This window comes from Rhineura floridana, chromosome 11 (assembly GCF_030035675.1).
Source record: "Rhineura floridana isolate rRhiFlo1 chromosome 11, rRhiFlo1.hap2, whole genome shotgun sequence".
Lineage (NCBI taxonomy): Eukaryota > Metazoa > Chordata > Lepidosauria > Squamata > Rhineuridae > Rhineura > Rhineura floridana.
Genome location: NC_084490.1, coordinates 41891294 through 41913765, shown reverse-complemented (window position 1 = coordinate 41913765; position 22472 = coordinate 41891294). Strand labels below are relative to the sequence as shown.

The window sequence follows — 22472 nt, the reverse complement described above, 5'->3', positions numbered from 1 at the left end:
TTGTTTTGAAGCAGATAACCATTGTTTCTCAGTTCAGACAAAACAGGAAACTATGGTCAATTGAAGACTTCTACATTACATTCAGGCACTCCAAGAAGAGAGACGGAAAGGAGTAGCACGTGGAACCATAATGCCATTATATATCTTGGCTTATTAAGCCAAGATATAATTATGCAAACCTGGGCAAATAACTGAGCAGACTGTAGACTAATACATAAAAGTCAAGATCCAAAGGACTATATGACCTGTTTCATTATGCCAATGTGTTTCTGGATTTGCAAAACTGCAATTTCTCCCTGCCCAAGCTAAACTGCTTTTGAAATCAGATGAGTCAGCATTTAGCATACAGTGGGTAGGGTGGTGGTGGGGGTTATTAAAAAAGAAAAATAAAACATTTGGCTTAGTTTGGGTGTGCCTGAAGTAGCTCCCAGGATCCCAGTCAAGGATTATTTGAAAGACCCAAAGTTACCAGCAAAGGGAACTAACCAGTGGTTGAGCAACAGCTTTGCATGCACAAGGTCCTAGGTTAAACTCCAGCATCTCCAGATAGGACTCAAGAAGACTCTCCCTGAAGCCCTGGAAAGCTGCTGCCAGTCAGTGTCACCTATAGTGTGCTAGATGGACCCAACCATCTGACCTGGTCTGAAGCAGCTTCCGATATTCCTGTGACCCAAAAATTACCACAGAGCTGGTGTCAGCAGGGGTCCAGTGGCCACAACTGCCATTGCCCACAGTACTCCAAGGGACATTATGTTGCTCCAGAGCACTGTGGGCAATTACAATGGTGGCTGCCTGATGCTCATTGGTGGAGAACCACTACCACTGTAACCTCCCGTTGTTGATGTCATCCTTCTTCTCGGTAACATCTGTTTGTCCACCTCTATGATGGTTAGAGAAGAGGGACTGGATAAGATCAGACTAAAATGGAGGGGCATCACCTGACATCGGGGTTGCTCATGATGAGGGCTCCCTCAAACACGGAACTGGGTTTACATTATTCTTGTTGGCTTTGCAAACCTTAGGTAAGCCTTCACCAACCTGGTACCTTTCAGATGTTTTGGACTACAATTCCCATCAGCCTCTGGCATATGAAATTGATTCTGACCACCTGGCCTTGGATCATCTTTACTTCTTTTACCAAGGAGTGGCCTTTCCTAGCCCTGCTACTCTTCTTCCTTCCTGGAGACTGAACATGGGACCTTCTGAATTTAAAACATATGTGCTCCATCTCTGAGTCCCAGCCCCTACCCTATAAAGTTGCCTTAGAGTAAAATCAATTCCATTGGCCTATCCAGCCCAGTATTGCCGTCTCCGACTGGCAGAAGTTCTTCAAGCAGTGGTCTTTCCTAACTCTGCTGCCTGAGATCCTTCTCTCTGGAAATGCCAAGAGACTGCTCCTGAGATCTCCTACACACAAGACATATCCTCTGTCCCTGAGGTATGGTGACTCCACAACTCAGCAATAATCACATTTGATCAAGTGGGGGGGTGAAACAAAGTGGGGAGTGGGACTGTAGAAGAAAAACAGCAGAAAGATTAATCCCCACAAAGATCAGCCATTTCAAGCCTTCAAATGCCTCTCCAGGGAGAGGGGGAACTGTGCACATCAGTGACAAAAATGTTATTCTGACCCAAGTCTCTGAATAGAAATTAAATACACATGTTTTCTGCACAGCACCTACTCAGCAATATGATTTAAAAAAACAAAAACAAAAACTCCTGTCCTTTCTCCTTCTTAGGCTCTCTTTAAGGTGTCCATGTTCAAAAAAGCATCATCTCCTTTCCCTTACTTTCATGTTCAGTGGTGCCATCAGGGCAGGACGTTGGGGCAGAAGTTCAGGGTCCCACTAAGCCGAATGAGCAGGAGGGCTCCCCAAACATAACATTTCTCCTGTTTGTTTCAACTGAGTTTTTTACCTGAGAGGTTCCCAGTGGATTATGCCTCATATTAATTAGCATGGGGATGTGTCAGTGTGTCCTCACACAACAAGCAGTAGTGGCCGATAGTAGTGCTTACCTGACCTCCCATCACCTATTTCGCTGTGGCTTACTGGGGGGGGGGTGGCAGCAAGGTTGGTGCAGAGCAAACACTCTGGCAGAATCCATCCGGTGGTCCTGCCAGTGTGTTTGCACTGCACCAACTTTGCTGCCTCCTCACCCCTCCTGGTAAGCTGCAGCGACACTGTGACGGGAGGTCATATTGGTGCTGCTACTCTGCCTCCCACTGCTCCCTGCTGTGCATGCACATACTAATATCTCCCCTCAAGCTAATTAACATGATGCACAAACCATTGGGAACTGCTCAGGTGAAAACTCAGTGGAAATGAACAGGGTACCATTCTTACCTTGCCCTTCCCTGCTCCCTGGTGGGTTGTGTGAATGGGGATGATTGAGCGGACTGCACCCCATCATTCAAATTGAGTCCATCTCCTACTCTGCTGCCCTTAACATCATCTAAAGCTCTGAGTTTACACATCTCAAAAAAAAGATATGGCACAGGGAGCTGAAGAAATTGGGGTTGAACCCAACGGTTGGGGCTTTATAGTTTAGAGAAAAGGCAATGAGGGAGGAATGAGATATGGTTTATAAAATAATGCACTGTGTGGAAAAAGTGGATAGAGAAAGAGTTTTTCTCCCTCTCTCATAAAACTACAGCTCGCAGTTACCCAATGAAATTGATTGACAGGAAGTTCAGGACAGACAAAAGAAAGCACTTCTTCACACAGCATGTAATTAATTTGTTGAATTAATTGCCACATGATGCAGTGACAGCCAGTACCTGAGATGGCTTTAAAACAGGGATAGGAATGCTGTAGCCCCCAGGACGCTGCTGGACTACAATTCCCATCAGCCCCAGCCAGCATGGCCAATGGTCAGGGATGATGGGAGTTGTAGTCCAACAACATCTGGAGGGCCACACCATCCCCACCCCAACCTATGCTCTCTGCCTGGATTATTTGTTTACTGTCTTCAATACAGTACTCCTTTAATACCACACAATCTGATACCTCATCTTTGATGCCTATTACAAGCACTGTGCACCCTGGCAGTCAATCAACCTGGAGGACCATTTCCCATGGGCAGGCCTTGGGGACACTTGTGGGATCACTTTCTCTATAGGTGCATGGCACACTGTCTTCCCGTCATCAACCTCTGTTAGGCAGTTTGTCACTTGACATGAGCCTCTCTTTTGTCCTGATTTTTACTCTTCTCTTAAACATCCAGATAGAGGGGAGGCATGGAGCAACTCAAAAGAGTGCATTAAAAAAGGAGCTAGCTGGTACAAACAACAAGGCTACTGTCTAACAGTTTGTGCTGCTTGTTTCATCCTTGACACAGAGAGTCCACCTGATGCTCCAGAGTGAGGCTGAGCAGATGGCCCATCAGCCTGTAAATGGAGTAGAAGAACGCAAGTACCGCCCTGTTAGGAGGATCAGCTCTAGATCAGTCTTTAACTGACAGTATCACAAGAAGCCTTTAATGTCCCCTGAGCAGGAGGCCCCTCAGGCTAAACCCTGATGAGCAGGACTGGTTGTGGTTATTCATTTAGCATCAACATTGGACTTGGCACAATTTTCTGCATTGCTTTCTAGATAAACAATAGCAGTGGTGGAGCCAATGGCTTAAAACTGGTGCTGTGGTTTGGTTTCTCTCTGACATGGAAGTCCTGATCCAAATCCCAAATGTTGACTATGATTGGAGAAGGTACTCTGCACATGTTCAGAGGCATTCCCTTCTTTATTACTAAGCCATATATCCTAAGGCTAAGCCTATGGCATGGGAGGAAACAGAGTATGTGACTCTTAGTCTTGGGGAGCAGCTGCAGCCAAGAGCAGTGAATGCTCAGTCAGCAGTGACAATTCTTGGGTTCTGACACAACATAAATGTTTGCACACATTTGGCAGCTACTTTTAAATGTTTAGAGCCAGATTCAAATCCCCATCTATCCATGAAGCTTACTCACTAGGTGACCTTGGGCCTAGTCACTTCCTCTTAGCCTATCCTGCTTCACAGGGCTGTTGTGAGGGGAATGGGGGAAGGATGGACTACCATATATTCAGCTCCTTGGAGGAAAAGGTGGGGTAGAAATGGAATAAATTAATACATAAAACTAAACCATGGTATATCTTTTTATCTTGTGACATTAGTATAATGTTTAAAGGCCTACAACTATGTGGGTGGGGTTGATCATATGCGGGTCCTTTCCCCACAGAACTGAAATTCCTGCGTTCCAGTTGGCTCTGCTGTGGTGTATGCAGGCCTCCAAACGTTAACACCAACATCCCTGACTGAATCCACAGAAGCTCCTTCCACAACACAAGTCCAGTTCACATTGGGTGAAAAAACAAGGATTGTGAGGAGCTCCAAAAAGATCTCTCCAAATGGGTCAATGGGCATTAAAATGGCAAATGCAGTTCAATGTATACAAGAATAAAATGATACACATTGCAGCAAAATATCCTAACTTCCTATGTATACGAATAGGGCCTGAATTGGCAGTGACAGGATTTGAAAGAGGCCTTGAGGTTGTAGTGGACACAGTCCATTGATAAAAATAGCCCTCTTCAGGCATACTTTATGCATGTGAAATAAACTTTCAGTGGAGGTATGTGCAGAGATGAGCACACAAATTAGGAACACAGGAAACTGCCTTCCTGAGTCAGACCATTGGTCCATCTAGATCTGCACCGCCTACACTGACTGGCAGTGACCCTCCAAGTGTTTCTGACAGAGGTCTCTCCCAGCCTCACCTGGAAATCCCGGGGATTGAACATGGGACTTTTTGCATGCAAAGCATGTGGTCTGCCACTGAGCCACAGCTCTCTTCCATAGTTCTGCTCCGCCATCACCATCCCTGCCACCTTCCAACTCATGGAGGTCGACCATGTGAAGCAGGGAGCCTCCTTCACTCTCCTAGGCTCCCCACGTGCTTTAGAATCCCTGGATTCCAAAATGCACAGGGAGCCTCTATGACAGAGGCGTTTATAACATTATGCATGGTGTGGAGAAAGTGCATAGAGAGAGAAAAAAGAATAATTCTCCCTCTCTCACAATACTAGAACAAGGTGTCATTCAATGAAGCTGAATGGTGGGTGATTCGAGACAGAGACAAGGAAGAAAGCTGTCACACAGCACGTACTTAAACTGTAGAATTTGCTTGCCACAAGTTGTAGTGATAACCACCTGTGTAGATGGCTTTAAACGCTGACTGGACAGATTCATGGAGGATGGGGTTATCAATGGCTACAAGTCATGATACCTGTTTTACCTCCATGATCAGAACCAGTAGGCTGGGGACTATGAGTGGGACAGTGCTGTTGCACTCATGTTCTGCTAGTAGAAACCCCATAGGCATCTGGCTGGGCACTGTGAGAACAGAATGCTGAAGTGGATAGACCTTTGGTCTCATCCAGCAGGGGTCTTCTAATGTTCTTCACGTAAAGAGCACCTTGGAATTCCAGCTGCGGGAGAAAACCCTTGTAAGCAATTAAAGCAATTACAGTAGGTTGCAGGACCAGTTTTATCTTGGACCCACAGGATGGCTTTGGACATGCTGCAATTTTTCAGCTTTCAATTTCTCATCCATAATATATTGACCTTCCTTACACAGTTTTACATAGGAGTATGTTATGTCAAAAACTGTCTGAAACCTGAAAGTCTATGCTCCACACACACGCACATCAGTCGCTGAGCAGATGTGATTTTATGACATGTTCACAAATGTTCTAACTCATCACAGGGAAGCTGACAGCAACAGAATATTATCAAATAGTGCAAGCTGTTGTCAGGAAAGTGCAACGATAGATCGAGCTGGGGGGGAAATGTTACACAGGATCTGGGAATAGTGGGGCTGTGAGCTGTGGGAAGAAAGGGTGCTGAGAAGGGAACTGGTGCACTGTGGGAAGGAAGGCCACAGAAACGGGGAGAGAAAGAGTACTGCATTTAACACACTGAGTTTTAACCAGCTGAATCTTAAGAAGGAAAAAATCTACTTTGCAGCTTCATAGAACAGCCTAGAGTTAAAGCCACTGGGCAACCACTAAGGGCAAGAATTGGTTGATTTTGCATTTCATTCTCTCCCTCCCACAAGCCTCCTAACGTCCTGATGACTTTACCCTTAATGGGAGGCCTTTTTCCCCTGAATGTTCCTATTTTTGTTTGATGTCACATACTGATGATGAAACATGTGCATGCTAGGATAAATTTTCCCCAGGCGATTAACTTGTGCTGGCATTTGCTACCTGTTGGGATGTTCCTTTCCTCTCCATTTCACCCACCGCTCTCCTCTTTGCAATGCCCATAAAGAAACTCCAGTTCTAGTTGCCTTTAGCGTTCCTGGGAAGAAAGGTACTGATAAAGGAAAGACACTGATACAGCAGCTGAGCTGTGTGTATAAGCATGGATCTGCCCCAATCATGAAGAAACAGAGGGGTGGGGAGGGGGGTTGTTTTGATGCATTGGTGAGGAGTGCAGAATCCTCACCCTGCCTGCTGATTGCGTCATCTATCTACCTATTGGAAAGCACTGGACAGCCCTGTATTTCAAAGCATTACCTATTTGAAGAGCTGTCCCATCCAAATCTGGGTTCAAGATCTAGAACTCTAAGAGCAAGCAGGCGCCTTGAAGTTGTTCATCAGGCAGTTAGCACCTGGACAGCAGACTGATCAGGCACTATAGTGAGACAAATTTAATTTCTATTTAAATTACAGTTATTATTTCTAAATGTGCATCTAGATGTAGACATGAGCAGATGCAAATGTTATGCAAATCTGTGTCCTTTGGCGATGCATTTCCTCTTTTTTTGGTGGTATCTAAGTGGCCACCCTATGACCTACTCACAGCCATGCTCTCTACAAGTGCTGTTCTCCCAACTGAGCATACTTTCAGCATTCAAGGAGAAAAACACCCTATGGGAACCTAAGATTCTGCACTCCTCATCCACATGCAGCTTTTGCTATACTTTGAGGGTGGGACAGACTGATATTTGAAACACCCAGATCTGTAACCTTTTTGCCCAGACTGGTCCTTACTAACAAGTCCTTGATCAGGGAACAAGATCAGGGAAGGACCATAGCTCAGTGTTAGAGCATCTGCCTTACATGCAAAAGGTCCTAGGTTCAATCCTTGGCGTCTCTAGCCAGGGCTGGGGAATGCCCCTGTCTGAAACCGTGGAAAGCTGCTGCCAGTCAGAGTAGACAATCCTGAGCCAGATGGACCAATGGTCTGACTCAGTGTAAAGCAGCTCCCTGTGTTCCTATGTTGATCCTTTCTCCACACTTGTGTCCATGTCCATCGTCCAAGGGGACAGTGCCCTATCTAAGCACAAGGTTGCAACCTGTCACTCACTTAGTCATCAATGGCGAATCGCAACTGCCCTCTAATGACCAGGACTGGCAGACCTGTAAATACAGCACAGAACCATGTGTGCTGCAAGTACAGGTGTTGGCTTAATGGCAACATATGAGAGACGGACACAGCCCACATGTTGCCATGATGTATTTTTAGATTGGCTGCAGACACGGTGGGGAAGGATGAGGCACACATAAACTAAACAGCATTGTTTGAAAAAATGTGAAAAATGAATAGTTTGAAATTGACACTATGCACAACAACGAAGTCAATTATGGTAGCCCAGGGATGGGGAACCTGTGGCCCCCCCGAGGTTGTTGGACTCCAACTCCGATCAGCCCCAGCCAGCATGGCCAATGACCAGGGATGATGAGAGATGGAGTCCAACAACCTCTGGAGGACCACGTTTCCCATCCCTGTCTTCAAGTGGTGCCCCACCCCCTGTGATGAGCAAGGCTTTCAAAAGTCTTACTGCACCATTCAGCTTGCATCAATCTCTTCACCCACCCCCCTCCTGCCCCTGGATGGTGTTGCCTCAAGCAGGTTGCTTTACCATGCTAAGTGACAGCACCAGTCATACATAAGTACTAGATGTTATTGTGCGATTGCCTTTGAATAGGACATTGCAGGCCTGTGGCATGAAAACTGAAGGCCACAGCACCCACTCAGTTATTATCTGGATCATCCTATTTCTTGGCCAACAGGGTTGACAATTCCGTAAGAAAGACACAAAGCCAAAGTGGTTGAAATACCCGCATCGAAGAAGTTACATCACAGTTCGAACCCTTGAGAAAAGTGATATAAGTTGTCTGACCCTTGCCAGAAAATGCCCATGGTTGGGTCTCTGATTGTGTTTGCTTTAGGACTGTGTTCAGCTATTGTTTTTGAATGCATATGAGCCATCTTTGCACAGTACCTCATTCCAGCTTCATAACTGAAGGTATATGATACAACGGGAAAAACTATCCCATTGGAGTCTAGCTTGTTAACCAACAGCATCACACAGTTTCATGGGGGAATCCGGCTCATTAAATGACAGCCTGACAGGGGATTGAGCCTGTCATAACAAAATGATAGAGTTATCAGAATCTAGCTTGTTAATTACAGTTTGATTCAGTGTTATGAGGGAGCCCAGTTCATCTGTGACAATATGTATGGGAAGAGGGGATAGACCGGGTGTAGGGAACCTTTGGCTCTCCAGATATAGCTCAACTACAACTCCCAGCAGCCCCAGCAGCCATGATTAATGGCCAAGATTGATGGGAATGGTAGTCCAGCAATATCTGGAGGGACGAAGGCTCCCCACATCTGGGATAGATAGCTTTCCTATAGGTTGGGGTGGGAAACATTTTTCAGCCCAAGGGCCACATTCCCTTCTGGGCAACCTTCCAGGGGCCACATGCCATTGGTGGGCAGGGCCAGAGGCAAAAGAGGACAGATCAACTAATGTAAATTTTCCCTTTGTACAATAGGCTACTTTCTACACACCCCTCTCTACCCTCTATTCAGACAAGCAAGAGGCATGATCAGAGTTCAAGGACACATTCCAGCCACGTAAAAACAGAGTACATAGCAAGGACAGTGAGGGGTGTGGGCTGTGGAGAAAGTTGTGGCCTAAAGAGAATTCTGAAGGTTAGTTCGAAAGGCCTGGAGGGGTGCATTTGGCCCAGTTGTCAAATGCACCCCTGCTGTAGGGTGACAAATTTTTAAAAGTTAAATAATTAGCAGAAGATCCATGAACGTAGCTGGGGCACTGATGTGGGACGTGAAGGTAGCCTTGCTCCAATGCTCCAATACATAGAAAGCTGGTGTGGTGGTTAGAGCACTGGACTGGGACTTGGGAGACCTGGGTTCAAATCCCCACCCAGCCATGAAGCTCATTGAGGGACGCTGGACCAGTCACCATATCATGCTGTAACCTATTTCACAGGGTTGTTATGAGGATGAATTAAGGAGGGGGAGAATCGTGTGCATCACCTTGATCCGCTTGGAGGAAAGGTGAGATATAAATGTAATAATAATACCTTGTGATACCTTGCAATTTTTATTGTTTGCTGTGAACGCTTTAAGGTGCCTTGTGCAAAACAGTGGCATATCAAGTTTAAACATTTTTTTAAAAAAACATAATGAGAATAAATCCTGGCGTGGCAGAAGGGATAACCCACCCTCTGGAGCTGACAAAATAATGTGGGGAAAACTCCCCAGACCCTCAATGGCTAAAGCCCTGCTCTGTGCCTCAGAACTGGAACAGAGGGGGACTCTGGCCCCAGAACAGCGCTAAGCTGTGGTGGATTTTAGTTCAAGTTATACCCCAGGGTGGGCAGAAATTAGGTTAGGGATCTATTGGCAGATTGCAGTAGATCAGCAAAGGTTTCTGACTCCCAGTTGCACAAGATTCCTCCACAAACCCCTCTCAAAAATCAGGCTGCCTCAATCCCTGATCTGCTGAAACTCAGATGTACATTTGTATTTGTACAAGTGGGGCCTACAACAAAATGTTGCAGTGCGCAGTGCTCTTGTTCAGGGTTCCAGCCAACCACGTCCTTTTCAGGATGCTCTATTCCATCTCCCCACCCCAATTTTCTGCTTCCTCGTACCTCAACTGATACTCAGCAATCTGTGGCCACTGAGAATACTCAGTCCTCAATGGACTGTTTTTTTGGGGGGGTGACTGTGGGGGGAATTTGCTACATACCAGTGGTGGGCTCTTTCTCCTTCTCTCACCTCCTTCCCCCCCCGCTACTTGCATGATATTAGGCTGAGGACCACATGCAGCCACCAAACCCCAGATTGCCAACCCCTGCTTTAGGCAGTTAAGAGAGCCACAGTGTGATACAGAGCCAGTATAGCATAGTGGTTAGAATGCTGGACTAGGATCTGGGAGTCCAGGGTTCAAATCCCCTCTCAGTCATGAAGCTCACAGGGTGACTTTGGGCCAGTCATTGTCTCTCAGCCTAACCTACCTCATAGGGTTGTTATGAGGATAAAACAAAGAAGGAGAAGAACCATGTATACCATCTTGAGCTCCTTGGAGTAAAGATGGGATATAGTTGTAATAATAAAATAATATAAACAAATGTAGTGATCATTATAGTACAGGGAGGCTGGGGATTAAATACCAGCTCATCCATGAAGTCTCTGGGTAACCTTTGCCCAGTCTCTCTCTCTTTCTTTCAGCCTCACTTACCTCAGAGGATTGTCATGAGGGTAAAGAAGAGAGGAACCATGCTCTGAGTGAGCTTCATAAATGGAGATTTTAAAATAAATAAATAAATAAACAACAGGAATGGATGATTTTTGCTAGGCCTTAATCTGAGCCAAGACTCTGCTCCAGACATGATTTCAGTGACAAGAGCTCAACTAGTTGCAAAAATAAATAAATTCTGAAACAAACCAGAGCACCAGTCAGAACTTTCATGGTAAGGACTGATGATATGTTAGCATAGGGCTGTGAACTTTAATTGATTTAATCAGTATACTCTTCAACCAAAGCTTTAATCAGAGACTAAAGTACCTCCCACTGATCAGTGGGGTTGACGAAAGGGCATACCACTAGGCAGACCTCATGCGCGCACACAGGCATGCTAGCTTCCTCTTTCCTTCTGCCATAAAAGTAATAAAAGATATTTAAAGATGCCTCCTAAAAGGCCATTTCCCTTTCAGGGTGAAAACTAAGATGGGCTTCCTACTAGGAACAATCACTATGAGCAACTTTAGTTGATAGCCCTCAGCTAGAATCAATGCCAACTCATCTCCTATGCTGAAATCTTCTATAATACTGATCAGCCTTGAGCTTGTTTCAACTTTGAAAGTGATTTTGGCTCTAGTATACTGTTCCTATGAGATTGCACTGTCATCCCACATATGATGAAAAAGAAAATATTAAAAATGAAATGTTATGCAATATATGACATAAAGAAGAAATATTCCACCTAACCACAAACTCTGGATTCAGTTGACTAAATTAAATAACCTTTCATTGGCTAACGGTGTTAGTTGCTACTGCCCTTTGCTATTGTGATCTTCTCTGGTGTGGTGCCATTGCTGGCATTACACTCCCTGGAGGTCTGTCTCCTCCCTCCTTGGTGACACTTGTGACTAGGGTGGTGGTGGTGGTAGCAGAGTATTGTGTGTGATTGGAAAGCAACTTGTACCATGCTATCTGTTCCCTCCATTGTTGCTTTTGTTGTTGTTACAAAAAAAACCAACCAGGAGTTGCTTGGGACTGTAACTAAAGAGCTGCTTTTCTCTATATGAGCCTGCCCGAACCCTAAGATCATCATTTGCATGCCACCTCAAAGGAGGACCAGAGGGTGGTGGCGAGAGAATGGGCCCTCTCTGTAGTGGCTCCTCGTTTACAGAATGTTCTCCCCAAGGAGGTCTGCCTGGTGCCAGCCACGTCATTGTTTCAGTGCCAGGGAAAGATGTTTTTATTTTCTCAGGTGCTTGGGCAGCACCAATGATATGACATTGCATTGTTAAATCTGTTTTTAATGTGTTTGTGTGATTTTTATCAATGGGCGGTATACAACAAAGTAGATCCGCTAGCACTTGAATTTCCACTTGAGGAATGGAACTTCCCCTCCCTCTCCTCTCTCCATGCGCCCCCACCCCCTCCCCAAATCTGCACTGGAGAATTTTGGGAACCCCAAAAATAGATTTAGGAGGACACGGGGTTGTGTGGGAGAAGAGAGGGAGGAGACATTTCCCTTGCACAGTCCAAAGTCCTTGCACTAGAAAATCTATTTAGCTGCATACTGCCTCTCCCACTGTAATTTTTTTAAAAACTTGGTTGCAAATCACACTGGGATTTTTTAAGTGAGAAGCGATATATACATTTAATAAACCTACATCTAAACCATTGCCAGCAGAGCTCTCCAAGCTAGCCCTGCCAATATACAGGCAGCTACTGGGAGTGTACAAATGACAGCAAGAACATGAGTTGGTCCTCAAACAGAGCTCATGATTATTACATAGTTCACTTGCACCAGAGACCCACCTGATAGGCCAGCTTAAATAAGAGGGTCTAGAAGGAAGCATCTTTGCCACATGTGGACCTTCCCTCATCCATAGCAAACAACAGCTAGCTCTTTCCCACAAAACCAGGATTGGAGGCAGACCTGAGCTACTGCACCTCTCCTTTCAGAATTTAATTCATGTACGGAACTCACAGCCAAAAGGATGTGATGATAACTAGGGATGTGCTAGAATTCCACCCAATTTGGATTTCCTGCCATATTTTCCATTAATTTGCTTATTCTCTATTGTTGCACATTGGATATTTACGTAGCAATTTTCTGCAGCTATTTTTGAAAACAGATTTTTAAAATCTACAATATTGATATTAAGAATGATAATTTTTCTTTCACATAATATCTTTCTTTCATTTATCAGTATTTCCTTTCAAAAGATCTCCTTTAAAATTATCTATATTTCCTTTAAAATATCAATATTAATATCAATATTTTTTCAAGGGAAAAATGGATCGGTAAAAGCAGCAGCTAGCAGGCAAAGAATGAACTTGAATCAACACTGGCCTGTTAGGTCGCAGAATGCTTTCAAACCGGTACCAGCCAAGGGATCGCATCCCTAGAGATAGCCACTGTCTTAGGTAGCGTTAAAGGAGGATTCGACAAATTCATAGAGCTTAGCTTTATCTACAGCTATCCTCCATGTGCAGGGATAGTGTACCTTGGCATCCCAGATGCTCAGAACATAGGGAAGGGTTGTTGCCTTCGTGCCCTGTTTGTGTGTGCTTCCCAGAAGCATTTGACTGTCCACTGTTGGCAAAAAAAGACGCTGGACTAAAAAAATTCAGTACGGATCTCCTTCACATTCTTAAGCCAGCCACTGATTTTTGTGCTTACAATCCCTGATGTCCATCTAATGTTGATGGCAAGTCCTCCAGCCAGTGACTCCATCCTTTCCAGCTTAAGTCCATACAGGCTGGAATTGATTTTCAACAACGGTTAGCTAATAGCTTGCAAAGGGAGCCTGGAAGGCATCATCATTTCCCTGGCCAGACTCTGGCTCTTCTTTATGGGACTCCGTTCAATGAGCTGCACATTTCACACGCGCCCTAAGCCCAAGCTGAGCACCCTTGTTCTGAAATCTCTTTTCTCCCCCACTGCTTATTGTACCCACAGTTTGATGTGTGAGGTGTGCACAGCCCAGTTTTAGTAGCACTCACTGGCATCCTGACACAACACCTAAGGCTTGTGGCCTGCCAGATGTCATCGGACTCCAACTCCCATCAGCCTCGGCCACCGTGGCCAATGGCCAGGCATTATAGGAAGTGTAGTCCCTACAACATTTGGAGGAGCTCAGGTTCTCCATCCCTGCCCTGTGGTTTAGAGGAGGAGGGAGTAAGGCAGAGAGTTTCTTAGGATCATACAGGCTAGGACCATGCACTTTTACTTCCAAGGTAGGATTCTCCACAAACCAAACCTTCTCATCCACTAACGCCAGGGTGGGGAACCCTAGGCCCCAAATGTAGGCCTCCACTGCCTTTCTATCTGGATGTCAGGATTCTCCCCCAGGCCTCACCCCTCACTGGCCCTGCTTCACACCTCGAGTGCTTTCCCCTGGCTGGAATGTGCCCTTGAACTCTGATCATGCTTCTTGCTTGTCTGGATGGAGATAGAGAGGGGTGGGTGAGTGTGTGCTGGAACTAGCCTACTCGACAAAGGTAACACTTGCATTCATTGCCCCACCTATTTTTGCCTCTGACCTCACCCACTGACATGTGGCCCTTGGAAGGTTTATTAGAAGGAAATGCGGCCCTTGGGCTGAATACGGCTCCCACCCTCTGCACTGAAGGATCAGCCTATAAGCAGAGACCAACAATGGACAAGGTACCAGCAGATCAGACATATCCAGGCAACCCCAGAAAGCAGGAGAAGGCAAAACGAGCCCAACCTCCAGGGTAACTGACAAATGTGGCTTTGGGGAAGGATTCCTTCCAAGCTTCACATATGGCAAATGTTATGCCTTACGCGGGGCACGACATACACCCACAGAGTCTCCCTAAAAAGAATTTCACAAGCACAAAAGACCTGCCAAGCAATCCTGTCACTTTCCGTGGCAGCCCTCCATGCCTAGAGCCAGCCCAAGACATTTCACTGCCTGAGGTGGAACAGCAAATGTTGCTCCCACCTCCAAGAAGACAAAGGGCGCAGTACCCCAGGCTGCCAATTTATTTTGCTACCTAAGTCAGAATATCCCACATGTGTAGCTCATGAGGAATAAAAATACCATAATACTTGAAAAAGGAACAATTTGCTGACCTTTTACTACAGCCCAAAATCAGCTTGTCTGAGGTGACTGCCTCATTCTGCCTAATGGCAGGGCTGGCCCCACCAACGTCCTAAAGAAAAATTAGGGTTGCCCATTTTATATCCCTGATAAACGTTGAGTCTTCTTGTTGTTTTGGCATCTGGCAAAACTAGATATATTTGTTCTCTTGGGGAGCCTGCCACTCAGCCATCCTCTCCACGCACACAGACACCAGGACAACTCATATGTAAAGTGTGGTGGCCCATAGTTTGGCAGTGATGATCAAGGAGTGGTTTTAGAATCCCACCTCTTAAAATCTGGCCCTTGAGCCTAGAAGTTTATGTATTTTGTTAGCTCAGGACAAGACTAGCTCCTAGGATCTGAACTCCCCAGAGAGCAATGCTGCCTCTTCCTCTGGGGAGCTGTCAAGTTTGCCATGACTTGGTGCCAGGATGTTAGAACTGTGCCAAAAAACCTAAAGAACATAAGAGCCTTGCTGGATCAGATCAAAGGTCTATCTCAGGAATGGGGAACCTTTGGCCCTCATAGCGTTGCTGAACTACAGTTCCCACCAACCCTGATAAGCATGGTCAATGACCAGGGATGGTGGGAGTCGTAGTTCAGCAACATCTTGAGGGCCAAAGCTTCCCCACTTCTGGCCTATCTAATCCACCATTCTGTTCCCATAATGGCCAAGCAGAAGCTTATGGAAAGCCCCCTCCCATTCCGGTTTGCTCTTGGTATGGGGCATCTTTTTAACTCCTGCCATCTGCCAGTGGGACTTTAACCCATGTTCCCAGGTTCTAACCTACAGTACCTCGGTACATATTGTATTTGCATCCTAAGCTTCCTCCAAAAAAACTCAAGACGGCCTGTTTTCCTCCTCCACTTTATCTTCATAAAAACCTAGCGGGGCGGGTTAGGCTGAGAGATAGTGATAGACCCAAGGTCACCCATAGGCTTTGTGGCTGAGCAAGGTTTTCAAACTGGGTCTCCCTGACTTAAATCCAACCCTCTAACCACTACACTGGTCAGAGTGGCTGCTAGTGGGCATGCGGGTTAATCGCATGTGCTGAATCCTACCTTGGAACCTGACAAGGTTGGAATGCTTGATACCTGGCTTCCATTCAAGTCTATGACCATATGGGCATCTACTTGGCTGGCTGGAGAGCTGCCATGTCCTCCGGCCTCAGGGTCCCAGTGCTGGCCTGAGGATGACTCCTTCAGATGATGCACCAGTCGTCCCACTTGAGTGGAAGCCTTCAGCAGCACCCGTTCAACACTGCTGTGGCTTGAAGATATGGCTCTTCCATCATATTCAGAGTCCGAAGATGATTCCCATCCAGCCTCTCCTGTGACTGCAGGATAGACTACAGGGCCTTTAACTATTGCCAACAGCATTCCCAGAGGGGCAGAGTCACTGGAGAGTCAAGCCCTCCTGGCCTTTTTAAGGCTTCAGATGATTCTTTAAGCTTTTGCTAAGACAACATCTTCCCAAGCTCAGCTAGCGAGGCTCACTGGGAGCTGCCCGGGGTCCCGATTTGCCTTGCTTAGCCCCGCCCCTGGACAAGGCTCTGACATTTATTACCAGCATTACTATTTCCTCTGTGGGCCCTAATCCCCAGCAGAACAGGAGAGGTGCCCTTTCCTTCCCCTTTCCTGTTGCTGTTTCATTGGGGAAAGACAGAGAGCCCTCCAGTTTCCAGATCCTCTCACCTTAGCAAACTGGACCCTTAACAGACAATGAAACCCAACTAACTCTTTGGGAATTATGCCCAGGATGCCTTTAATCCTTGCAAGGTGTTAAGGGGGAAAGGTAGCCAATTGATAAGAGACTCTAAGAAGGCATAAGGTGAGAAGGGGGGGAAGTCTGGAAAGGAACAGATGGCGACAGAGCATCTCCTTTAATTTGTGTCACAGACATCCTCTCTCTCTCTGTCTCTCTCTCATTCTTCCTCTTCTTCCAAAAGCATGCAGCTCCCAGCCAAGGAGGTGGGATGGAGTGTGAGAAACTAAGATTTCACATCCAATGTGTTATTCCCTTTACTACCAGCAGCCAGACATAAATGGGTTCATTAATAATCCCTCCCTCACCCCTAGCACTTCATAAAAGCGATGCTTTTGAAAGAAAAAAAGTGAGGGATAGAGAACGGTTTCTCTCTCTCTCTCTCTCTCCCCCCCCCTTGTGAAATTGAGTCACCTCATCAGCATTTCCCTGTCTGTTGAATTGTCAGGCTAGGGAATGGTCTCTTTCAATCCCACCCCTTCCCAACTCCCTCCCCACACTCCTGGAAATGGAATGGAGGGGAGGCGGTAGCTCCAAAACCCCGGAACTGTCAACCATGATGTTGTCTGGTCTAATGCTCCTGAACAGCACCTTTGCAGAAATATTCTCGAATCCCTTTGATTCTCCAGTTCCATTCCCAGCCTCAGTCAGAGACCAGTTCCATTAAAAGCAGCCGTGAGCCCCCTTCCACTAGCCTTTAGTGTGGGAGAGCTTTGCTTTGCTCTCTTTTTCTTCCCTTCAGCAGGTACATTTTTCGTAGTCCAAAAGTTAAAAATAAAATAAAAAATGCAACAAAAGGAACACACAATTCCTTTCCTGTTAGTCTGTAGTCCTCTTAAGTCCCATTGGTAAACATTTGCCACTGGCTTTTCAAAATCAAGGCCTTTTATTTGGAAATCATATTGAGGAGGGTGTTGGGGGAAAGCCCATCTTCAACTAGGAAACCTAGGCCTGTTTCTCATAAACAGGGAGAGGGGGACCTATTTCATGATTGTGACATTCTAGATGGCAGGTGATGGTAAGCAGTGGTAACGCAGCCGAAGCTCTGCTCACAGCCGGAGTTCGATTCCAACAGAAGGAGGAAATCAAATCTCCGGTAAAAGGGATCGAGGTCCACTCAGCCTTCCATCCATCCGTGGTCGGTAAAATGAGTACCTGGCATATGCTGAGGGGTGAAGAAAGGCCGGGAAAGGAACTGGCAATCCCACCCCATATATATGGTCTGCCTAGTAAATGTCGCAAGATGTCACCCTAAGAGTCGGAAACGACTCGCACTATAGGTGCGGGGACACCTTTACTTTTAGATGGCAGGTGGAGGCTTATATGACTGAATGCAGCTACACACACACACACACACACACACACAAACACCTTTCCTTACATACAGAAATCCAGCACATCAGGAAGAAGGTGAGATCTCAAACCTTCTCCCTGATGTGTTAGTTTTCTATGTGCAGGGAACTGTATTTATTTATTTATTTGTTGTAAGGAGGAAATGTTTTGGATGAAGGAGCATTCCACCAAGTGAACTGTATTTGCGGTCTTTGAAGCAGCACAATCAAGACACAGGTTTGCCATCCCATCTGCTGTTTGTGAGAACCAGGTCAAATGCAGAGGGTGCATGGTTAAGATTCTGGCTTGGAATTCTCATTGCCCCTGCCGACAACCCCCAGTAGCCAACTCTATTCCTGGATCCAACAAGAACTGATCCTCCGGAGGCCCAGTTACTGCTGCAAAGGACATTTAATCTACAGGCCTACCTGGATGGGGGCTGTGCTGAAGTGGATCTTGCGGCTGGGGGCAGCCTCTTCCTCTTCCGAAAGCCCGGGGATCTCCATGCAGCTGGATTCCGGTGCATATAGTCCATCGTTATCCTCATCTTCATCCAGCCCGCTCCCTCCCGAATCCTCCCCCAGCCCACTGTAGGCACTAATGTCCACAAGGTCAGCCTCAGAGAAATCCTCTTTCTTGGACTCATCACACAGGTCATTTTCCTCTGGCCCCTCAGCCTTGGCCACTTCCTCACAGTACGTGTCTGCCAACGGGTCTGGAATCTCGAGGTGCCTCTCGCCACCCAGCCTGCCATTTTCTAAGGCCGCGTGTACCGTTACCTCAGCCTGGATCACCTCGGCCCTGTTGGCTTCAGACCCCTTGGAGGCCTTGCTGTGCTCCTCCGCTATTGCTGCCGCCACCGCCACCTCAGCCGCCTCAAACTCCTGCTCAGAGTCCCCGCTCTCCTCCACTTCCACGGGCTTGATCTTGCGCACCTCTTGGACCTTCTGAGGACGTAGGCCCGCGTTAATGTCCTTTTCCCCTGGCTTCCCTGCTCCCAGTCCACCGGCAGGAAGTTTGCCTTGGCTTTTGTCAGCCTCTGGCAGCCTGCCTCTCACCTGGAGAGCAGGCCCATCGCTACTCTTTCCTTCCACTTTGGCCCCTTCTGGAGCCTGAAGGAAAACCCTGGACCTCTTGCTGACAATCTTGGAGTTCAGGGGCCCGACTTTGACCGGGGCTTTGTGGAGGTTGTTCCTCAGGTCGGCCTTCTCGAAGACAGCGCTGAGCTGGCTGACGGTGGGCGACACAGCCTCCGTGTCCAGCTTGTCCAAAGACTCTGTGCTCCCGTTGAATCTCACCACCACGTCCAGCTTCCTGTCCTGAAAGCCAGCCCTCTCCTTCCTCAGGAGGAGCTTGTTGGTCGTCTCCTTCTCCTGGAGGCTCCTCTCAAAGATCTTCCGCGTCTCCTGGAGCTTGGAGAGCGGCTTGTCCGTCTTGGAATCGAAGCGGCTCACCCTCTCGGACACGCTGGTGCCCAGCTTCAACAATGCACTGTGGTCTACATTCTCGTTTAGACTGCTGGCCCGGGGCAAGGACAACCGGACGGGCTTCTCCTTCATCTTGGCCAGGTCGACCGTCCCCTCGCCGGCAGGCCCCGCCGTCCCCATCTGCAGAAACATGTTCTTGATCCGATGGACGTTAGAGCCATACTTCTTGTTCCGGGCTTTCTTGGCCTCCTCGCTGTCCGAGTTGCCAAGGGCATCCTTTGTGGCTTTCAAGGCTTGGATGCCGGCTTCGTAGGCGTTCCGGTGAGGCGAGGCACTCCTCAGGCTCCCTCCACTGCCGTTGCCGCTGTTACTGCCGCTGCCGCCAGGACTATTCTGGGGCTCAGTCTTCATCATGGTTCAGCGAATCTTCTGGTGTCGCTGACACCACATAGCCCCACGCTTCGTCCTGTCTGCCTTTTCCTCCCAGACACCCCCCTCCAGCTGCCTCTACCGCGACGAGCTGCAGCGGATTCACATCGCGAGAAACACGAGTGGGGGGAGGGAAAAGAGCTCATGCACGCTGTCCCTTCTACAACACGGGGTTCATTGTGTCAGGAAAATGTGGTCCGGGGGGACGGAGGAGAGAAGGGCCCACGAAGAGGCTTCTTACCAAAGGTTAGGAGACAGATCCGTCCAAAGGGCTTGGCTGGGATTAGCACAGGCCCGCTCCGGCCGTCTGGTCGGACGTGATACGCCTCCCCTTCATCCCTTCCCTCCTCCTCCTCTTGCTTTCTGCTCTTCCTCTCCTGGTCGCGTTCGCGCTTTGCTCTCTCGCTGTCTGTTTCTTGCAGCCCGATGATGGAGACCTAACGCTTTCTGCAAACTGCACAGCCTGTCGCTCCTAAAAAAAAAAAGTGTGTGTGTGGGGGAGAGAGAGAGAGAGAGAGGGAGAAGGGGTGGGGGAAATGAAGGGAAATTCCCGCTGGGTCTTAGAGAGAGCTCTCTGTTCTTCTCCACCCCCTTTTTCTGCGGTGGCAGGAAAGGAAGCCGAAAGGAAGCCGAAAGGCAGCGAGCGACACGTTCCTCTTCCTCCTTTCGCCTCCCCCCTCCTCCCGACACGCCGCCTTCCGCCTTCCCAGGATGGAAAGGGAGAGAAAAGCCCACTGAACTCATCAACCCAATTGCAAAAGGGAGGGAGGGAGGCGAGGAGACCGCGGCCCTCCCCTTTCTGTCCCTGGCCGATGAATTATTAAAAAATAATGTCCAACAATGTAATCCAACCCCTTCCGCGTGTCGGCGGCTTTTGCACGCCTTCTCTGCGCCTTTTTGGTGAAAGCAAAACAAAACCGCCCCCTTCTCCCTTGATCTAAAATAGGATCGACCACGGTCCGAGGGATATTTGCCACCCCCTGCGCCACTGAAGAAGCGCAAACCCGAGATCGATGGCAAAGGCCACCTAGGATTGTTGGGGGCTCAGATCCGGCGGAGAGGAGCGGGGCGCCTCGGGATCTTCGCAGGCTTGCCAAAACCACAGCAGAGCGAGACCTTTATTTGGGCAACTGCAAATGTCAGAAAATCAGGAGCAAGCTGGAGAACTCAAGAGAGCTGGCTCGCTAATGTTTGGTGATGTTTTGGTTGTCCCTTATACAGAGGTATTGGCTGACTCTGGATTTTCCTTCTTCTAATGGACCAACACATTTTACCTGTGCGGTTTTGTATTATTGCAAAGGATTCCTGGGGTAAATACATGCAGCTTCTTAACTGGATGCTCCAATATGCACTCAAAATATATAAGGCCATTCAGAGATGATGAAAATGATTTGATTGCCTCCAGGCTGGATGACTGTAATACGCTCTATGTGGGGTTGCCCCTGAGGTTGGTCCCGAAGCTGCAGCTGATGCAAAATGCAGCAACACCACTGCTCACTGGGGCAGGGTATCCCTAGCATGTTACTCAGCTGCTGAAAGAATTGCACTGGCTGCCCATTATCTGCAGAGCCAAGCTCGAGGTGCTGGTTTTGGTGTACAAAGACCTTTGCAGCTCTGGACTAGGATACCTGAAAGACCATCTTATCCTTTATATACCCAGTCGATCACTGCACTCTTCAGGTGAGGACCTTCTGCAGATACTATCTTATCAGGAGGTCTGTCTTGCACAACATAGGAAGTGGACCTTTAGTGTAGTGGCACCTACCCTTTGGAATTCCTTCTCCTTAAATACTAGACAGGTGCCATCTCGGTTATCTTTTTGGTGCCTACTGAAGACCTTCCCCTTTCAACAAGCCTTTTAAGTAGATACCTTATCCCAGTTTGTGTCTCTTTTGGAATTGCTTTGTAAGATGCTTTAAAGATTTGTTTTTAAAAATATGTTTTTAAAATGTTTTATTTTTAAAATGTTTTTAAGATGCTTTGTTTTTGAGATGTTTTATGATGTCTTTAGTGTTTTATTTTTTGTTTGCTGCCCTGGGCTCCTTCTGGGAGGAAGGGCAGGATATAAGTTTAATAATAAACAAACAAACAATGCAAGACCTGGATTCATAAAACCACCATTCTAATTACTGAAAATGAATCTTTAGATTCCATTTGACACATCTCCATAGGACCTGAAATCAAAGGCTCCTCCACCCTAGTTTGCTATATATTCTACTAAGCAGCTGTAGCTGATTACATTTGTTTGTTCAGTGACAAACTGAGCTGATGGAAGACTGGTCCACGTCCCAGTTTTCAAGTAAATTTTATCATGAACAATCCATTATTGACATTTTGGAATAGCAATACTTTCACACAACTATTTCTCAGCCTTTTGGTCATTCTTTTGCAATCAACAACCCTGCGAAGTGGGCCATAGACAGCTTATGGCAGAAAGGAGGTAAACTCCATGTCAGGCATACATCTTCATGATGAGCTGATACTAGTGCTTGAATTACAGGGGGCTAAAGGGCTTTGCACCCTTTACCTTTTATTTATGTTTATTTATTTATTAAATTTCTATTCCACCCTTCCTCTCGGAAGGAACCCAGGGTGACACTTCCCTTAGTGAGTTTAAAAAAATGGGGGGGTGGGTGGTACAACTTGGCTAAAATTAGGGAGACTTGGGGGTTGGATTTGTGATTTTATTAAGGTTTCACCTCCCTTTCCCGCATAACTGTGCAGATAGTTAAAGAAAAAATATCTTGCTACAGTTAGTGATTTGTGATTTCAGTTTTTATGTGATTTATATTGTATTTTTATTTGTTGTGGTGGTATATAAGTATTTTATAAATAAATAAATACATTGAGCATTAGCTGATAAATCTGAAAGT

General features: G+C 46.9%; 1 protein-coding gene across 1 annotated transcript in view; it reads right to left on the bottom strand.

Moving 5' to 3' along the window:
* Positions 1 to 20312, bottom strand: part of PPP1R9B (protein phosphatase 1 regulatory subunit 9B) — an 83944-nt gene extending 63632 nt beyond the window's left edge. Inside the window, exon 1 of the mRNA XM_061588131.1 lies at positions 18172 to 20312. Coding sequence (XP_061444115.1) covers positions 18172 to 19584 — 1413 coding nt within the window. The 5' untranslated portion in view covers positions 19585 to 20312. The remainder of the gene's footprint in view (positions 1 to 18171) is intronic.
* Positions 20313 to 22472: the final 2160 nt, after the last annotated feature.